Source organism: Notolabrus celidotus, chromosome 18, assembly GCF_009762535.1.
Source record: "Notolabrus celidotus isolate fNotCel1 chromosome 18, fNotCel1.pri, whole genome shotgun sequence".
In the NCBI taxonomy this organism is placed as follows: domain Eukaryota; kingdom Metazoa; phylum Chordata; class Actinopteri; order Labriformes; family Labridae; genus Notolabrus; species Notolabrus celidotus.
This window is the reverse complement of record NC_048289.1, coordinates 4940156-4961399: the sequence shown is the minus strand read 5'-3', so window position 1 is coordinate 4961399 and position 21244 is coordinate 4940156. Positions and strand designations below refer to the sequence as shown.

At 40.2% G+C, this 21244-nt stretch overlaps 1 protein-coding gene across 1 annotated transcript in view; it reads left to right on the top strand.

The window, feature by feature from the left end:
* ipmkb (inositol polyphosphate multikinase b) overlaps positions 1-21244 on the top strand; it is a 38441-nt gene that overhangs the window by 4845 nt on the left and 12352 nt on the right. The window contains exons 2-4 of the mRNA XM_034708829.1: positions 14272-14357; positions 17399-17495; positions 18971-19143. Coding sequence (XP_034564720.1) covers positions 14272-14357; positions 17399-17495; positions 18971-19143 — 356 coding nt within the window. The remainder of the gene's footprint in view (positions 1-14271; positions 14358-17398; positions 17496-18970; positions 19144-21244) is intronic.

Here is a 21244-nt window from a genome sequence, read left to right as displayed (position 1 = left end):
AAACAGATGGGTGATGTCACTGATACTATGTCCATTATTTATACAGACTGTGGTCCAAACATGCTTAGTTTAGACAAATCATTTCAAAGCTTTCTCTTATTAGTGGCTTATTAATAAGATGTCATCATACCGCATTATTTGGCCATATGTTTGGTCTTCAAAACTTTTATATTGTGGCTGAAACTAAATTGTAGGATGGTGTTCTCACTTCAGTTGGACAGCTCATTTTCGGGGCTCCATGAGGGCCTGTGTCCACTACCAGCATCTTTTGGGCAGCCCAAATTTTAGAGCGCTTCTCACAGGCTATGACTGTAGTTAGGCGACAACAGTTGGAAGTTTGTTTTGATGGTTCTGTACGCTTCACATTTGATTTTATTCAATAGAACTTTAATAAATGATGCGATACATTCAATAGAAACAGTCCCGTACCACTATCAGCAGCTGTGTACCTGGAAATTGTACCTTCATGACAGTGACGAGCACCACGTTCAGCTGAGAGCTTTGTGAGCGCTGCAGCCACAGAAACAGCTGGTGCCAGGGGTGTTTTTACGCTCTAGACACTGAGCGCTGAAACTGCTGAACTGGTTCTGTATAGAAAAAAGGTGCAACCAGTGCAAAAAAACACGCTGTTAGTGGACACAGGCCCTGATGTGTTTTGTTCATTCATCCTCTGATCATGACTGGTTAGGGAAGTTGTCTGAATTAGCAACTTACTCATGCAAGATCATGCAGACCATGTGAGTGCAGGGCTTTTTTCTCAACATAGCATGCTGTCCTAATCTGATCAAATTTATGTTTGGTAACCTTCTGTCTACCTCTGTGTCACAACTACAACCCACATTCATTCTGTCATGTCAGAATACAGTACAAAATGTTCACAGTGCTACCCAACACCTAAAATAGTATCTTCAAAGGTCTTTGTTTGGTCCAAGTCTGAAAGATATCCAGTGCTATGTGATAGAAGAAGGAAAAACTGATAATATTCACCTTAAATAACAATTTTTTTTTATAGTTTATGCTGTATTTTTACTTAACTTCAAGTGTCCTCCAGTATTAATGTAATATAGTGGTTTTTTTTCAGCGTTTGTTATTTCAATGAAAGCCAGTCTTAAAAAAAAAAAAAAGATATATATAAAAATGAAAATAAAAAGACCCCCCCATCCTAATCCCAACTCCAGCCCTGACCCCAAACTTGATAATGATTAAATAGATAAAATAAAAAGTGACTAAAATTTGAACTAGATAATAAATAAATAAATAAATAAATAGTTAAATACATAAATAAAATAACAGAATAAAAAGGGACTCAAATTTGAACTAGATAATAAATAAATAGATAAATAAATAAATAAATAAATAAATAAATAAATAAATAAATAAAGTAAGATAAAATAAAACTGTTATAAGAACAAAACTTGAGACTAAAAAGGTTGGTCTTGAGTTTTTTTTTAACCTTTGAGCTCTGTTCCACACCAAAGAGGATAAATGGACACCATGCTCAGTTATGTGTTGATTTTCTGCCTGTTTGAGTCATTAAGAGAACAAAATGGAGCAGAAACAGAGACAAAGATGTTTCACTTTACAACAAGTTAATGAGTAACACCACTGACAGAAAATTAATCAGCAACTCCGTAAAAATGAGTCACACAGGAGTCATTTTTTAAGCTTCAATGTCAAACAGACAAAGAGAGTGGGTGAAGCAGTGATAGAGTGTGTTTGACAGTACAGGGGAGTGATCTTATCTCAGTCCCTCCTTGGGCTTGGTGAACAATCATTAACAGGCAGGCTTCATGTGTTCAAGCTAACAGGAAGGGGACGCTGGTATTGACACAGTGTTCAGACTCCACAGCAGTGGAAGAACCAGCTCTGGAATCCTGTTCAGCTTGTACTGCTGCTGACTGAGAATGATCCTGCCGCTCCTCCTCCTCCCACGGCCCTGTTTCCTCAGGCCCTCTGGCTACCTCTGCACTATAGGTCTTTGTTTCAATGTATATGTATGTGTGGGCCATCAACAGCTGAATCTAGGTGTGGAGGTTTCCACTGACCGGGTATTGTCAAGGGTATTCAGAGCCTGGGTAGAACACTTCAAACAAAGTCCACACCTGACTTACAAAGTAAACTTTAAAGGCCAAACTTTGAATTGAAGAACACTCAGGTTTACAGCGTCCTACTTCATTAAGTGGGAGACATAAATATAATGAAAATGTTATGAAAAAGTAGTTTTAATTCAACAGAAAATTCAATCCTATAAAAGATAGTTTATTTCCACAAGGACAGCCCATTTCATTTCTCTCCCATTGGTAGTGCTTTTCAGTCGTTGAGCTCACAGATCAATACTCTATTTTATTTATTTATTTATTAAATTTTTCCAGTATTTTTTAAATAACATTTTTAACATATAACATTTAAAATTCACATTGTCATTGTCCCACCAAAATATATATACTGTATATATTTTTTTAAAATCCATAGAAAATAAATCAATACTCTTATTTAAGCCCTTCAAGATTTGCTAAAAGCAGAAACTATAAATCGATGTGAGAAAAGTCTTCATTTATTATTACTTGCAGGTTCTGTGGGTGTTGCCTTCCAATATTGTTAATATGATTATTTAGGAACATAGCTATAAAGTACCCAAAGTGTCATTTCTCATGCTTAGCTATATTTTTGTTTGACTTATGAATCCAACTAAAGCCTGGTTTATACTTCTGCGTCGACCCTACACAACAGTGGTCAACGCAGCAGATATGAGCTCTTCATACTTGTGCGTTGATGTGTCCGTGTCGTGCAGCAATACTCCGCCGAAACGCTTGAGGGCAGTGTGGTCTCTATGATAGCCGGTCGCCTGTTTCTGGCCCCGCTACGATCTCTGTTTACTTTTCCACAGAGATTCAGAGCGTGTTATGTTAATCTACAGCTGATACATGTTGCTGTTTATCATACAGACATGATTACATGAAGAATAGGGAGGACCCGTTGGAGGAGATGAAATGTGCGGCCTATGTCGTAGGCTACTGCGTCGATTCAACGCAGAAGTATAAATCAGGCTTTAAATTTGTGTAGCTCCTGTACCTACGCAGAGGCCTTCGCACGTAACCGACACGCACCTCCTCCAAAATGTAACTACAGGTTGAATTGACCTGGATCCTAAGTCCTGTGATTGGTCGGCTCGACGGCATTGTATTTACTATATTTTGACAGCACTTCTGGAATCGACGCACATCCAACGTGTCCTCTCTATTCTTCCCTGTAATCATGTCTGTATGATAAACAGCAACATGTATCAGCTGTGATTCGAGTATTGCAGCACGTCATGGACACAGTGACGCACAAGTATGTGGAGCTCCTGTCCACGTCGACCACTGCTGTATAGTGTCAATGCAGAAGTATAAACCAGGCTTTAGCCCTCTTTTTCTGATAATCTTGTACTGAACGATGCAGGAGCCTCATTGGTCGACAGAGCTGTCAATCAATCATCAAATTACTCAATAAAACTAAACTTGTAATAAAAGCGAACACTGAGATATGAATCGGCATCAGAGCTTACTATAAAGACAGAATCCATGTTTCAAAAATGTATTTTAATTTTATAGTTTGATCCATATTTCATATCTGAACATGAGGATGGCGGGGTTTATGACTGATACTGCAGCCTGTCAGCAGGGGGTGCTGTAGAGCTTTTGGCTTCACAGTCGGTGAACACTTATGATTCATAGTTGAATAAACAGTCTCTGGTCCCTACCAACATTCAACAGGCCCCGACATGCCCCTACTAATAATTACGTCCATTCATGAACATGTAACATGCAAACCAATCAAAACTCTCTGAATTGGCATACGACTCAGTTTATGAGTGTCAGCAGTGTTAATAAAGACCGTTAAGATCCTTCTACTATGAGAGCTTAAAGCAGAAAATACAATCCATTGATTATTATTATTGATAAGTTTATACATTTGTTGGTTCTTATTAACATACAGTATATAAAACACTCTTTCAATTATGGCATAAAAATACCCTGAGTACCTCCATAACTTCCAACCCCACCTGTGTTAAAAAACCTGCCTTTCTGGTGTTTGTACCATAAAAGTCCTCCATGAGTAACCTACCAAACATTTGTTTTGTTTCGTCCGTGCCTTTTTCACCCCCTTTTTCTCAACCTTATTGAGGCAGAGTCGACGTTTACAATCAATAGTGTCGACAACAATTCAGGAGGCTCATCTCACAAGACGGCGTAGAGATGGATTCACAGAAAGAGAAAACTCAAACGCAGCAGAAGTGTGAGATCTCAGAGGCTCTCACAGCTGCATGCAGCACAACACGTTTTGATCATTTAACAGGCTATCCAGTTATTCTGTTGTCGTCTATTTATAGTAACATTATGAAGTGATTGCTCTGCAGAGTCATGACATCGTGTCTAACAGATAATGTTAGTGAGAACTTGAGTAAGACACAGAATCACTCTATCTTTATGAGTCCATTGTGTAAAGCACGGACAGGATGGAGACTCATGTGAGACAAACTGAGTTTGAAACACGCTGAACAGCTGAATGATGCAAGAATTTCAGAGATAACACGCAGACTTGATAATTAGTGATTGCACGTTGTGATCAGTCTTCTACCTTCACTGTGGTTTCATAAGCACTGAGCTGAAGGAATGTTTTCTACACTGGTGCTAGTTTTCACTCAGGTTCCTGGACCTTCTTCTGGACGAATTTCAGCTACAAGAAGAAGAGTGCTTGCACATGTGGCAAGACAAGTTTATTTATAAAGCACCATTAATACAAGAGCAATTCAAGGTGCTTTACAGAGTTAAAAACAAAAACCAGAACAGTAACAATCAACAAAAACAAACAGCGAACACTTTGAACATTTACATTTTATATGCAGCCAGTTATGTTTGAGCTACTCTCTCTCTGTGTACTTACTGTGAACTTAACGTACATAGTAAACAGTGTTGGGTCTTGTTATTTATTTAAATTAGGAGGGATTATTCTAAATGATCAGCCCCCTTCACTGCTCTGAAGTTGTAACTTGCAGTCTTACTGTACCGCCGGACACAGAATCACAACTGATCTTATCTTAACCGAAATTAACCTTTAATCATTCGAATCATCTCAGAACTTCTTCCTAAGGATTAAAGGCTGATTTATACTTCTGCGTCTCCCCTACGCAGCAGGGGCTGACGCAGACATGAGCCCCACATACTTGTGCGTCGGTGTGTCCGTGTCGCGCAGCAATTCTCCGCCGAAACACTAGAGGGCAGTGCGGTCTCTCTGATAGCCGGTCGCCTGCATCCGGCCCCGCTACGATCTCTGTTTACTTTTCCACAGAGATTCAGAGCGTGTTATGTTAATCTACAGCTGATACATGTTGCTGTTTATCATACAGACATGATTACATGAAGAATAGAGAGAAGGAGATGAAATACACGGCCGATGTGCGGCCGATGTCCGGGATCCCGGAAGTGTTGTAAATGCGGGAAATACAAAGCCACCGAGCGGACCAATCACAGGGCTTGAGGTCCGCGTCGGCTCTCCGGGGAGTTACATTTTGTAGGAGGTGCACGTCAGCTACGTGCGTAGGCCTCGGCGTAGGTACGGGAGCTACACGGACCCCCGGCGTAGGGTACGCCGTTGATTCAACGCAGAAGTATAAATCAGCCTTAAGACTCACACATTGAATCTTTTCTGTGTCGAGTCGCAGCCCAAAGCTGGCTCAGACCCCTTGACATCCTCGCAGGGTGCCTGACAGCCCAACATCTAAGAGATACAATATCAGCTTAATTCCATAATGCCATACCTTGTCAGAATATATCCAATTTAAAATATGACATTAAACAAACATAAGCATGAAATATTTTTTGAAATAAGATCAAGAAAGAAAGAAAGTAAAATTAGTTATAACATTTCATTAAAGCTCAGTTTGTTTAAAGAAAGTTTGTAATTACAGAAATAAAAACTACGGTTGAAAAATGAGTTTGCATCCATTTAAGAGGCGGAGTAAGCAGGTAAAAAGAGGAATGTTTTTTAGTCTGTTGTGGTTTAAAATGAACATGGTTATGAAACCCGTCAGTTTCAAAGAAGTTCAAACCAGAAAGAGTTTCGATGTTGTGTTAGCTCTGTCATGGAACTTGAAAGTCTACATGCAAAACTCTTTTTCCACTGCTGCTGAAAGGCAAAGGTGGAAGTCTGGCTGTGTTTCTTGGCAGACCTCACCTGTGAGCTGCTCTCTGTTTTCTCTTCAGGTTAAAGGTCGGTCAAAACTTCTGTCTGTGTTCAGTGTTAGATCATAACAGAACCACCAAAGGAAGGTTATTGACCACAGTCTTCACAGTCATGAGCGATAGGAGTTGAAAAGCCAACACTGTCACTTTCAGAGCGATGCTGCAGAAACAAGATACTTTTTGTTTGATCATATTTCAGCTTTGAAAAACAGCAACTCATGCAGAATGCAGGAACAGCTTCTTGTTAGAGGCTAAACATTAACACTGTCCTCCTGTAAACTCAGGGTTTCAGGTACTCAGATACTGTGTCTCTTTCCTCTCACATGTGGCACAATGTACCAGAGCAGTAACTATAAAAGTTTCATTTATTCCCACTTTATTATTACTCTGATTTTGTTTTCATAGGTTATGAGTCAGGTAAGCACACTCCTTTGACAACTCACTGCTAGGGTCTGGCAGCACAGCAACAACGTCCTTCAATGATTGATTGTGATGATATTTGGCAGACCAAAACCAAAGTGAGGCGTCATCCTGAGCTGGAAGAAAATAGACTTTTTTAATATTCATTTTTGGTCCCACTCCTCACTGCCAAACTTAACCAGCGAAGCTCTAAACAGAGACACTTCAGGGTGAGAGCTGGATAACGACTTTATTATTCACGGAAAATCCAACCCAACACAAACGCTAACATTCAACACCTAAGGTATAATGTATGATTAGCAGGTAGCAGCTTGTCTCACCAAACTACCAGCTAATCATACATTATCCCGCTTACTACCCAGCTATTAACCTAGAATAAAAACACGTTTGTAAAATCATTGATTAAAGATTATTTTATTGACTAACATGATTTCTGTTTACAATTTTTAAAAATAGTCCCAGTGATTCCTCGTCAGTGATCGTTCCATGGTGATGGATTCTTCTCTGCCTGTTGCGGTGGATTGAACATGAAACTGTCCTCATTCAGCTCTCCTTCTTCTCTGAGCTCTGTGGTTCACACACCTTTAAAAAGAAACTAATGTCACAACTTTGAACCCTGCTGCTATCATCACCACCGCTCATGGTTCAACTTTCTTTGTAGAGATCACTAACCTAAAGTTTCTCTCACCTGCTCCACTCCTTCATCATATTGATGGACAGGATCCAATATAAAAACGTCCGTAGCCTGCTGATGTAGCATGCTAACCCAAACTAATGTTTTAGCCACATTGTTTTGATGCTAACGTAAGCTAACGGTTTCCCCTCACCTCACGGTCTATGGTGTCAACAAGCAGAAGCTAATGTGTCTGAACTCTTTTCAGTGGATTGATTTGACATGACGTGTGATCAGTTTGTCTCTGGTGTTGATCATGTTAGTGAAAGTTAATAACCATTGTCAAGGGGTTTGGACCAATTTGAATCAAGCATCTTACACAGCAAGATGATTAGTAAGAAAGCCAGGTAATAAAAAGAAACAACGACTATTGGTAAAGGAGAATTATTGGCTGACAGACTAACACATTAATGTTGATAAGCTTAAATCAGTCCATGATATCTGCTTGTTTGTCAGTCTTACAAATTAAAACTGTATAAGAAACGGACTAAGGGACAAAAATGTGCTTCCAATCAATCAATCAATCAATCAATCAATCAATCAATCAATCAATCAATCAATCAATCTTTATATAGCATCAAATCACAACAAACATTATCTTCAGACTCTTTCCAACTTTCTTTCAGGACTCAGTCTGATCTCATCTTAATCCACCATGAGCAGAGCACTTTGCAGCATTTAGCAAGTTACAGTGGCAAGGACAAACTTCCTTTAACAGGCAGAAACCTCCAGCAGGACCAGACTCATGTTAGACACACATCTGCTGAGACACCTCCAGCTCTGAGGTGCCTTAAAACAACGTTCTGCCTCCATAGAAGTGACGAAGCATGTGGTCTCACTCCCTACTGAAGTCCTCCTCAATGAGGCATGATGCTCATTCATTCATTCATTCATTCATTCATTATGGTCCCGTTTAGATCATGATGTAGATCATAAATGCTTGAGTGCATAGTTTGATGTCAGTACATTTTGTCTAAAACCAGATTAAACAAATTGACGGACTCGTTCCCTGCAGCCTGATTCAGTGGCACACTGGTGTTGAGCTGATTTTTTAATGGACTGGCTCAGTGGATGGCTGTCCAGCAGACTGACTGAGTGGCCAGAGTGGTTAATGACCCACTTATCGTCCCATTAGATGACTTTCTGTTGATTCATAACTCATTGAACAGTTTGAACTCTCACACAGTTTGGAGCTGCAGCTGTTCATTCCACAACTGTAATCGTTTCGCTTTACTGTCAGGACTCTCACAGTGATAAAACGCTGTAAAGGAAACCATACACGACCTGCTCAACAACTAACAGCAGGAACATTTATTCAGAGACGACGTGCTGAGCATAGCAAAGGATCTAGCAATTCAAGAGCTGGAAAACTCCCCTACGAGTTAACAGAGACCAACGGGCTGTAAGTCTAAAGAGTAAAAACAAGCACTGCTCCACATTAATCAATCACTCTGTGGAAACAACCAATGAGTCTGGTTCTGCTTCAGGGTTCTGCCTGTTAAACGGAAACAGACAAATGCATGACTGAGAGGATGAAAAAAGAAACTAAATCCAAAGTTGAAATAATACAAAGTGAACACAGAGAGAACGGAAAGCAACCTCCCAAAACACCTGAACCCAGGGCCTGTATGCACGTCCAGTCTTGAGTGATGAAAACGGGCCGTTTGTACTAATGGTGAAAAAAAAATGGACTAGCGGTCTGCATGATCCAGGTTAACACCCCAACAAAGCATTACATTTAATGATGGTAGACCCCACCATTACAGGTGCTGATGGCAGGATTACCTCACCTGTTAGGACGTTTAAAGGATGGCGGACACCGTCCTTATGCGTTATCCTTTAAGACGAAATATGTGAAGACAACGGATATTTAGGGATTGAACCAATCTTCTGGAAAAGTATGACGATGTTGAAATATACAGCTAATTTAGATTTAGGAGACACAACATAATTCTTAGGTAACCTACCAGCAACACCGTGAAGTGAATCCTTCCCAAACAACTCTGTTAGCAAGTCCTCATCCTTCAATGGGGGGACAGGTGGTCCTCCACCTGGACCACGTTGGTTGCGGTGCTTGTTGCTCAAAGCCACTTTGATGTTGCCTATTTTATTTCTTAGGTCTTCTACTGAGCGCGCTCAGAAACACCACACGCATTTACCCGGTTCAAGATCTTCAGCCAAACTTCCCCTTTCTCCTTGTTTGTTATCTTTGAGGATTGACTTGCTGATAACATCTGTTTGTTCATTCTATATTCTTCTAATCAAATGTCCATTTCTTCTTCCACTGAAAAATAGTTTTGTCCTGATCTTCTCTCAGTCACACCGGTACCACTCGCCATGTTTATTGTTGTTTATGCGTAGTAGGCATGCACAGTTGTTGGATAGGGGTTTTCCCAGGAGGCCCCCTGGACATATGACATTTTGCACCAGCCTCGCTTTCATTGCGCAATTAGTTAATTAGCTAATTATTTGCAGTTGTGCATGTGGCTGACGCTACGACCAAATGGGCCGTTCCATAACGGTACTATAAGACCAAGCAGCAACGGTCTTAAAATATGAAGCCAATGCGAAAGTGTTATAAATTTCAGTTCATCTAGCATCCGCTTGAGGCTGGCTGCAGAAACACCGGAAACCACATACACACCCATTCATAGAGACAATCTTTACAGCAGAAATAAACATGTTTACAGCCTGGTTCAAAAACTTTCGGTCTACGTAGTGGGGGGCAATTTTTTTTTCTAACGCGACGGTTCAGAAGATATTAAAATTACGAGTTTTTGCCCAAATAAGGACATGACTGACTTGACTGACAGGCGGGAACACATAGCTGATGGCTAGGAGGCTCAAAGCCCACCTCTTTACATCACACTTTGACTGGTTAAGTTCAGCATTTCCAATATGGCTGACGCCGCCTGGCTTCAAAACAGCACTCGGGAACAGATGGGTGACATCACGGATACTACGTCCATTATTTATACAGTCTATGATTAAGACTAATAGTCCTGTTTGTGTAATGGCTGGACGTGCATACGGGCCCTGGTCACAGTCAAATACACTAACCTAAGGAATGTTGATCCATGATAAGGAATAAATCTGACACAGATTCAGATCATACATCCCCAACACACACTCATACAGAACCTCACATACATATATATATAAACATCTTCTGCAGAGTAGTTTGAATCATCTTGAAGTGCAGGGACTGAGGGAAAGAAAGCTTCGTCACAGCTCTTTCAGTGAGTCAGCTGCAGAGTGCTAACTGTGCAGACGACTCTCATTAGCTGCTTTAATTGGAGCAGTTGATGACTCCAGATAAATACACCCAGGAATAGGAGGATGCAGTGTCTGATGGGAAGAGAGTGCAGACTGCTGTGATCTATTAGAAAGTTTCGTTCTCGTCTCTGAGATCACAAAGAGAACTGTGTGGACCTGCTGTTTGAGAAGTGTCCAGAGATAACTTTGTCATAAATTGGTGCTATAAAATGTAAAGCCAATTGCATGATAAGTTAATTTTATCCAAGTTTTGCATGGACCTCCAACTCATATTGATACTGGATCTATGAACTGGTCAGTGGTCACTCTACTGACAGAGACGGCTGAGCTGTGCTGCTACCAGAGCTGGGATACGATAAGCAGCAGCACTCTCTGCTACATTCTGCAAGAACAGAGAGGTTAATGCTCTTTGACTTGTTGTTTTGTAGACTATAGAATGTTTGAAAAGGGATCTGCATTCAAATTATTTATTTATGATGCATGTTCAGATTCAAAATGTGCACTCTTGAACTCTGAATTAATGAGCTACAGATCAAAAGTGAGCTCTGACTTCATGGGCCCAAACCATCCATCATTTAACCAGTGATGTTGGTGCTTTGAGCTTCTTCCTCTGTGTATGTTTTTAATATTTATTTATATGATCAGTTTATTCTAACCGGGATCAGAGTACGCTATAAGCTCATTTACATCTGTACATGTAGTATCTATATTTTCTAAAGGCGCCAGTCTTAAAACTTTGTACAGAATTTGTACTGAAAAGAACAATGCATGGCAATGTATGAGGTCATACGTAAGGGATAATGTATGGTTAGCAGGTTGTTACTGCTCTGCTGCCGTTGCTAATATTGCTGTACAGGATCCAATATGTAAACATCCTTAGCCTGCCGATTTAGCATGCTAACCGAAGCTAACGGTTTCCCCTCACCTTACTGTCTATGGTGTCAACAAGCAGAAGCAAAATGTGCCGGAACTCTTTTCCGTGGATTGATTTGACATGACGTGTAATCAGTTTGTCTCTGGTGTTGCTTGTGTTGGTGAAAGTTAATAACCATCGTCAACAGGTTTGGACCAATCAGAATCAAGTATCTTACACAACCGGAAGATCAGTAAGACAGCTGAGTAATAAGAAATGTTACTGTATCCCTGCAGATCCCCCACAAAGATGGTCTTTACATCAGGAGTTCTCAAAGTGGGGGTCGGGATCCCATGGGGGGGTCGCAAGATTTTTTAAAAAAGAAATTAAGTAATCAAGTCTTTGGCACCAATATTTTGGGGGTTGTGGGACGAAAGGTTTGGGAACCCCTGCTTCACATTGCAGTTACAAAATTCACTACAACCACCTCCATAGATCAACAACAACAACCACATCAACCTGTGACCCTCTCCCTTCTGTTATCAGCCCAGAAAGAAAACCCGGATCAGGCCCTGCAGCTCGTTCCCTTTCATATGAAGTTTGTATTGTTTATCATGAGTGTGTTTCTACATCTGTGTCTTCTTAGAAGAATCCAGAGATCAGCCAAAGAGCAGAGTAATCCTTTCAATCTGTACTCAGCTGTGGTCAGCGTGTGATGATGTAACAGGACACTTATCTTTTCCTCCGCGGATCTTTCTGTTTAAACACTGAAACGGGCTGGAACAAGGAATGACATTCAGGGGAACCTCCTACTCTCAATCTACCTTCAATGCAAATGAAATCAAAACAAGAAGAAGAACTGAGCTGTCTCTGAGGTCTGGAGTATAGGGCAGTACCATGCAGTGCGTCTTCAGATTCAACATAAAGCGGTCGCTAAGCGATCCATCTTTGTGCAAATTAGATTACACAAACTCTTAGAGGTTTGTCTTGGTTGCACTAGTTTTAAATCTCCCTTTCACACATGAACAGCTGTAGACCTAACCCTGGTTGTCACCCTGAGCCCTGTTTACTCAGCCTGTTTAAAGTCGGACTGAATAACCGGTGTGTGAATGATGTCGCCAGCAGTGAAACTTGCACTTTTTATTCTACTTCACACCGCTTCAGTAGTCCGCCCTGCTTCGATGGTTGCTGTTTGGCAGGAAGAGTGAAGGAGTGGGATTTTTCTGTCGTAATGAGGCGGAGAGAAGTTCAAAGTATCGCTGCTTGTTCTGCATTACCAGGTATTCCTGCTGTGTGTATCAAATGCAACAAAAACACATGACTGGGGACTTTCTTGTGTCCTTGTCAGCACTTAGTAAGCACCTAAACACTTTGTTACATCAATGCACTTTGTACAATATTTACAAAGTCTTAGGGACATCACATTTTGAAACCCAAAGATGGTGGTGGCCGTACAGGAAATGCTGATGTCAACCCATTCCAACCAGTCTAATAGATTCAGGCAAAGAGGTGGAGCTGAGGCGGGACATGGATCTGTCCTTCTCTGGCAGAAACCTCCAGCAGGACCAGACTCATGTTAGACACACATCTGCTGAGACGGTGTTGGAGAGAGGGATAGAGGGAGATGAAGAGAGAGATAGGGATGATAGTGGCGAGACGGATAGTAGTAGTTGTAGCAGCTGGAGTCTGGCACGTCCACAGCAGCAGAGATCCAGAGGAACCTATGAGACAAGGGAGCTAGGATCTAGAAAGGTCTATGGTTAGTAACTTTAATGGGACAGGAAGAGTTACAGTAGGAGACAGGCAGAAACCTCGAGCAGGACCAGACTCATGTTAGACACACATCTGCTGAGACTGTGTTGGAGAGAGGGATAGAGGGAGATAAAGAGAGAGAGATGATAGTGGTGAGACGGATAGTAGAGACTTAACTGGACCCTCGAGGAACGGCAGTCTTCATTTCTCAACACCTGAGTTTGCAGTCAGAGAATCATATTGACATGCATTTCTTGTGCTGATATGAAAATGCTGTCCATTACAGATCTCTGATTTGCTTCCCAGAAATCAACTTTAATGCACGTTACTTGTTCTCTTCAGATGCATCGAGCTAAAGTTGTTAGTTAAAGACTTTTTAACGTACACTGAACATCTCACGCCTCCTCTGGGATCGTGCCGTGAACTCGGGTCACATCTCTCCAACATGTGAAGTTATTTTTTGTCTGCTTATAGACCCTCCTGTATTTCTTATTTATCTTCCTCCTCTTCCTTTTTCATCTTCTTCCTCTTCATCCTCCTCCCTCTTCCTCCTCCTCAAAATGCTCAGACTCACTTCAGCAGAGCAGCTATAATTATCAGTAGTCTTTCCCCTGAACATCTCTCCTCCCACCACGTCTCTGCCTGACTCCTACATATCTCCTGGTGAGGCTGTGCTCAGACGAAGCCCTGCAGCTAATCAGCATTTTATAATCTTCCAATTGTTTATGTTTTATTAATTAATCACTCATCAGATGGACATCGAGCACTAAAACACTGGAGAAAGTCCAGAAAAAGTCTCCAGAGTCCAAGATGAGATCCCAAATCTGACTACATTATTCAGATTTTGATAGAAAGCAAAATAAACACACTGATCTCTCTCATCCAGTTCACGTTGTTCACTGAAAACCCGTCCCCTCTTTCTAAATAAATCCCAGCCTGCAGGGATTTCTGGTTATATCAAAACATGGTTTCTCCTGTAGAAGTTCGGGTTTTACCAAACCCCTTGTTTGAAATCCAGACTATGCTGGACTTTGTGAAACTGTCTCTGATTGCCGTCTTTGTGTTTGTTGCAGGTATTTTGCAGCATCCAGATGGAACGGTCCTGAAGCAGCTCCAGCCTCCACCCAGAGGACCCAGAGAGATGCAGTTTTACAGCATGGTACCTTCACTTCATTTACTACACCTTTACTTTACTAATGTACATGCATGAAGGGACACTACAGTACACACCTGCATAATATCTATAAACATGTTTGAGCTGATAACAATAACTGTTATAACAGCTTGTGATGGCTGATACAGCTAAGATTATTTTCATATATATGTTAATTAAATATACATTTTTCTATTTTAGAATAAGTAGTTTAAGCACACCAAGAGGCAACTTCCGGCCGCGAGAATTAAAGCCAATGCGGAAGTGTTAAAAACTGCAGTTCACCGAGTGTCCACTTGAGGCTGGCTCCGGAAGTACTGGAAACCACATACACACTCATTCAAAAAGGCAATCTTTACAGCAGAAATAAACATGTTGACTGACAGGAGGGAACACTGTAGCTGTTAGCAAAGAGGCTAAAGGCCCGCCTCTTTACCAATCAGAAGTTAGGTTGAGTTCAGCATTTCCAATATGGCTCCCGCTGCCACCAATTGGCTTCAAAGCAGCGCTTCAGAAACAGATGGGTGACATCACGGATACTGTGTCCATTATTTATACAGTGTATGATTCACACCAAACGCAATGATCGCGTAATTCATGCAAACATGCGCGACAGATTGTTTTGTGTTTACTTGCTTAATCATACATCACCAGAGGACGATGTATCTAATCTGCACGCTGATTAGCTATTGCAGCAAGAATGATTCACTGGAGTTGAGATTTTTGAAACTCTTGTGAATAAGTGAATCTGCACCATTCGTGCAGCCCGACATGGACTCATGTCTACTCACATCTCTACATTGACTTTACATGTGATTCGCTCATGTAAATGATTTCAGTCTTGAAAGACTGATATTTATTGAGCAAAGACATATATATTTATTTTCTATACTAACCAACTCTATATGAAACCACTGTTAATAACACATTTCTGTACATTTTTTTACCCCAACACTCCTGTGCATACAGTAATGTTGTAACGTAAACGTCTTCTTCCAGCCACTGGGCTCTCAAGCTAACATACTCACTGGACTATTTTCAACCCTTTTCAACTATTCCACCTCGTTTCTAATGCTTATGCTAGCTGCGGCTTCTGCTGCCTCGTATTTCTTTAATACATCTTTGTTGTGATGACGACTTTATGAGTGACTTCAGATTCGTTGGGTCAAACTCGAGGACTTTATTTCTTTCTCTGAAAACTCGTAGTAAATGTTTTGCAAATTGCAATCGTGCTGTCGTCCTTTGAAACAGGGAAAAACATCCACACAGGTGACGCCATTTTACTCTCCATACTTCTTCTCTACGTGTAAATGCTGGTCGCCCACCAACACCTACTGTGTTAAAAGAGAAGGCTTTTCAAAAAGTAAACGAAATACACTTATATCATGTTCATCAGATAAAACTGTGGTATCAGAATACTAAATAATAATAAAATATTCACATTATTGGACTATAAATTTATAGTGCCAATCTTTATCATGCATTCCTATTTTATATCAATATTTTTTATCATCAAACACATGAGCAGCCACACTCTCATCCTCATTCCTCCACTTTTCATGCATTCTGAGAAACAAATGTGCACATATCAGCAAAATTAAAGTCTTCCATGTAAACAGTTAAGAGGGAAATCAAAGTGTTAGTGAGAAGTGATGCAGTTTTATAAAATCACACCTCAAAATATGATTACATCAGTGTTTGGGTTGTGTTAGGTTATCATTCACGCAGATCATCTTTAAGATTCCTCTTGAGGTTGATGTTTTGAGTGTGAGAGTTCAGTGAACATCATTCAGAATCAAACCACATTCTGAATATGTTGACCTGAAAACATAAGAAGTGAAAGTCCCCCTGGTTGGATTTAAGAAGGTTTTCTGTGGACGCTGAGGTGATGAACATGCAGAGCGTGGACAAATGAGGAAATGTGCATTCTTTATATTCAGTGAAGACGTCAGACATTCCATATGGTGCTGTGTAATCTCATGCTGCTTCAGAGCTTCAGTGTTTGATTTGGAGCTTAGCTGCTCTGTCAGCCTCAGCAACTCTCATACAAACAGGAATGAGTCATGGCAGCACGGCCGCCTGTGTCTGATCTAACCAATCAAACCTAATCCCAACAACGCACACACACAAGCACACACACACACATCTCATATTTCTTACACTGGGCTAGACGTCCAGTCACAGCTGGTATAAATCTTCATACATTAGTATATGACTTTATAGTGCCAGTATTGGGTTGGGGTAGAGCTGGGCGATATTGAAAAAGATGTTATCACGATAAAAATGTTCATATCAGTGGATATCGATAATTATCACGATAAATATTAAATCATTATTTCATTTAAATTTAGAAGCAGATTTTTGGTCCTGAGTAAAAGCTGAATAAACCGGATGGTTTGTTACCTTGTATCTGGATTTAGTTCTCTGATAAGCTTCTTGAACCCATCATTTTTTTTGGGTGCAACTAGTGTTTAAGGCACATTAGCACCCCCTCCCTTTCCAGTGGTTGGGGGGTGTAATTACAGGCATAAATGTATCAAATTTTAATCACACATTTATTGTATTCATATTGATAAAAATTATGTCATTATGCTAATTATTGTTATTGAATTATCACTAGGGCTGGGGTACCACTCTGTTGAACTGAACTATATGTTAGTTAGACCTGTCACCATTCTGATGATGTCTAATCTGTAAGAAGGCCTGGAAATAAAACAACAGTTATACAGGGATTAAATGTTCTGCTGTAAAATGTTAAAAATATAGAGATTTAGGCCCAGTCGTCATAAAAGAGTGGACGAATGATCCCATTGACGGGTCTGAAGTGTCACCCCAGATATCTTGGCAACAAAGACATGTCGTCTACCATCACACATCACAAAGAAGAGCTGGAACAATCTCCTTTAGGAGGCTGGAGCCAGGAGATTTTTAAAATTCATTTCAGAGTACTCTGCAGTTATCTTTCAGTCAGCTGATGGGAGATTTGAATGATGATTGCAGTTCTGAAGTCAGTATTTAATGGTGATTTATGTGTTGGTTTGTCCTAGGTGTACTCAGATGACTGCTGTGATCCATGCCTTCTGGATCTCCAGGACCATCTACCTAAGTACTACGGCACCTGGTCGTCTCCTGACAGCCCGAACGGTAAAGAGAAGTCAAAGTCTTTCAGACAGTCGGCTTTAAAATGAATCTCCAGTCGTGCATTGAATGAACTGCATGAAGGAGAGAGTTTACAATCCCACCTAGCTTTAATAAGCAGCCTGGAACATATTAACCTTTATACATCTAGTTCATCTGTTTTATTAGCAAAATACAAACTTGACAATACAGGTCCAATATTCACACATACTATATTTTATGTTCAGTTCAGTTCAGATTGCTTGGCATGAACAGTTCAGTTATGCCAAAACAGAGTAAAAAAAACAAAACAAATACAATTTTTAAAATAAGGAAGAAATAGAAACAAATATGTATAAGTTAATTAAATTAAATTAAATTAAATACAATAACTTAAATTAAAAATAACAATAATAAAAATGCTGAGAAAAAAATAACAAATAGAAATAAAAAGAAGAGAAAACATATATGATGATGTATTTTAAATGAAGGTATTGATAAAGGTGGTGAGTACAATAGAGTGCATATAATTCATCAAGCAGGACATGGAAAAATAAATACACCAATAATATATTAAAATAAGTAAACCAGTAAATAACAAATAATAGTATAATAATACATAAATAGATAAACATAATAATGATAATGAAATTAAGACTAATACAAATAAGGAAAACAATGCTATTATAATATTTTTTTGTATTATTATTTGTATTATTATTACTATTACTATTATTGTTTTTGTTGTTATTATTATTATTATTATTATTTTTGTTAATAAAAATAATCATCATCATCATCCATGAGTTTTATTTTGAGGTTGGTTTGCATTTTCACCATTTCATCTAAAAAGATAAGTCCCATGAGCCTCATGTATTTAAAAAATATATATATTTTTATATATATATATATATATATTTATATATATTTATATTTATGTTAACAGGTTCTTTCTTACTGTTTTGAATTTTATTTTTGTGTCATTAATGTTTTGAGAGAAGTCAAACATACTGACACTGAGTCAGTCAGTCCATGTCATGGCAGCTGTTACTGAAGCACAGTTGAGCTGCTCTTTGAGGCTTCAGTGTGTCTCTTTCATGAGTTCTGTAATGTGGCCTCAGACCACATCAACTCCATAACAGTACATCTAATACTTGATGTCTTCTGATGATTATTAAAAGATGTGAGCTTTCTACTTAACCACTTCCTGATGACTTGTTCTGAGTCCTTCCACCAATCAGAGGCTCCGTTACAAACATGAGGCAGCATCAACAGATAATCAGAGCATCTCTCTTTACAAGCATGTAATCCTCGGTTTCTTATCAATAGTTTTATAACAACACCCACAATGCAGAGTGGGGGTGATACACAGGATTTAAAGCTTCACACCACTACAGCCTTCTTCAGCTGTTTAGAAAAACTGCTGTGAGGTCAGGATCAGGCCACAATCATATGAACAACCTAATGATACATCTCCTCTTGTGTCTGCTTCTCTGTCTCAGACCTGTACCTGAAGCTGGAGGACGTAACTCGACGCTTCGTCAAGCCGTGCATCATGGACGTGAAGCTGGGCCAGCGGAGCTACGACCCGTTCGCCTCTCAGGAGAAACGAGAACAACAGATCAGAAAGTACCCGCTGATGGAGGAGATCGGCTTCCTGGTCCTCGGCATGAGGGTGAGGGTTTTCAGATAATTGCTTTGGGACTCTGAGTTGGTGATGAGGCTCATTTCAGTTTGAAGCTGCTGAACTTCAGACTTAGAGAACACTTCTGACAGGCGCCTCATTTGTCTTTGTGCTTTTTTATTCCAACCTGGGTTTGAATAATGACAATACTGTACAGTATACAGATAGATAGATAGATAGATAGATAGATAGATAGATAGATAGATAGATAGATAGATAGATAGATAGATAGATAGATAGATAGATAGATAGATAGATAGACAGGATAAGATCCAGTCCCATCTTACAGACAGGACTCAGTCTGATCTCATCTTAATCCACCATGAGCAGAGCACTTTGCAGCATTTAGCAAGTTACAGTGTTAAGGACAAACTTCATTTAACAGGCAGAAACCTCCAGCAGGACCAGACTCATGTTAGACACACATCTGCTGAGACCGTGTTGGAGAGAGGGATAGAGGGAGATGAAGAGAGAGAGAGATGATAGTGGTGAGACAGATAGTAGTAGTTGTAGCAGCTGGAGTCTGGAATGTCAACAAGAGCAGAGATCCAGAGGAACCTACGAGACAAGGGAGCTCAGAGACTCCAGAAAGGTCTATGGTTAGGAACTTTAATGGAATTTGGAGAGTTAAAGTAAGTGACAGGCAGAAACCTCGAGCAGGACCAGACTCATGTTAGACCCACATCTACTGAGACCGTGTTGGAGAGATAGAAATGCAGCAAATGTTTGAAGCCAGGAGTCGAACTAGCGACCGCTGTGACGAGGACTAAAGCCTCTGTATATGGGGCCAGTGCCGAAACGCTAGGCCAACCTCGCCCCAGTATAATTATGACTTTTTGTATTCGTTGCATTGCTGCCATCAGGAGCATGAACATCCTTATTATTTTGCATTAAAGTAATCGTCTCATAGATTGAGATCAATAAATGTCACAATCTAAAATGACAGCTTGGATTCGCCTGACAGTCCGTCAATGAGAGACCATGAATTCTCATAGAAACACTGGACCGCCTGCATGGCTCCATGTTTAACCCATGTGATATCAGGTTATTGATCTGCACAGATCATGATTCCTCTTTGACTCACACCAACACACAGGAAGAGTTCATCTCCACCCATGTAAATAAATAACGGCTGTTTATCTGGAGGAGTGTGTTGACTCTCTGGAGGATCCGCTCCCTGGCCGCAGGCTGTGGAGGAGTAAACACGCAACATGTCAGCCCCTCATTAGTCTGTTTGACAGGAAGACGTTGAAGTACTTCTTCTCTGTTGGAGAGGAAGAGAGTCAAATAACAAAACCTTTATCACTTTGATCAGTTTCCATCACAGGCTGCTGTCAGCGTCTTCATCAGTGACTTTCCTGGTTTGAGTTTCCTGTCTGCAACGAGAGGCAAAGACTCCCTCGTACTGTCTACATCCATGGTTCTCACAAAGTCTTGAAAGTCTAGAAATAGATCTTTGTAAACATCATATTTTCATTGAAATTAATCTGCTCAGTTTTGAAGACTTATTGAACACAATCTAGACTTTTACCTACGTAAACAAATAACCTGACAGTCACTGAAATGAGACAGGGACATTTATCCACTCAGCACTGTGGTGGAAGACATCACATGATGAATAAAAAAGAGAGTATTTTATCAATAAATATGAATACGAGAAAAGTACTTGTGAAGAAAACTGCATTTAAAAGCCACCGTACTTCTGATTATGATGTGAGGTTGTGATCTTGCTGGCTCTTTTTTTTGTCTTCTTACATTCGTGTCTTCAGCAGTCATCATCCATCACCGTCTGACGATAAGAGGAGATTTATATCCTCTGGGGAACAGATCCCAACTTTTCAGTAATTTTCAGTAACACCAGTGGTTACGTAAAAGACTTACTGTCCAGTTTTCTGTCTACTTGTTCTTATTGAGAAAAATAATCGTGTGTAGGTGTTCAGGTGTCAGCCGGAAGGGCAACCAGGTCATATCAGTTCAGGGGCGGAGAAAAAAAGCGCTCGTGGAGACCTGTCACTCAGCCGCAGCCCCCAGCTGAGCATCTCCTCTGTGAGCAACACCTTCAGTCAGCTGATTCACATCCAAACATGCTTTT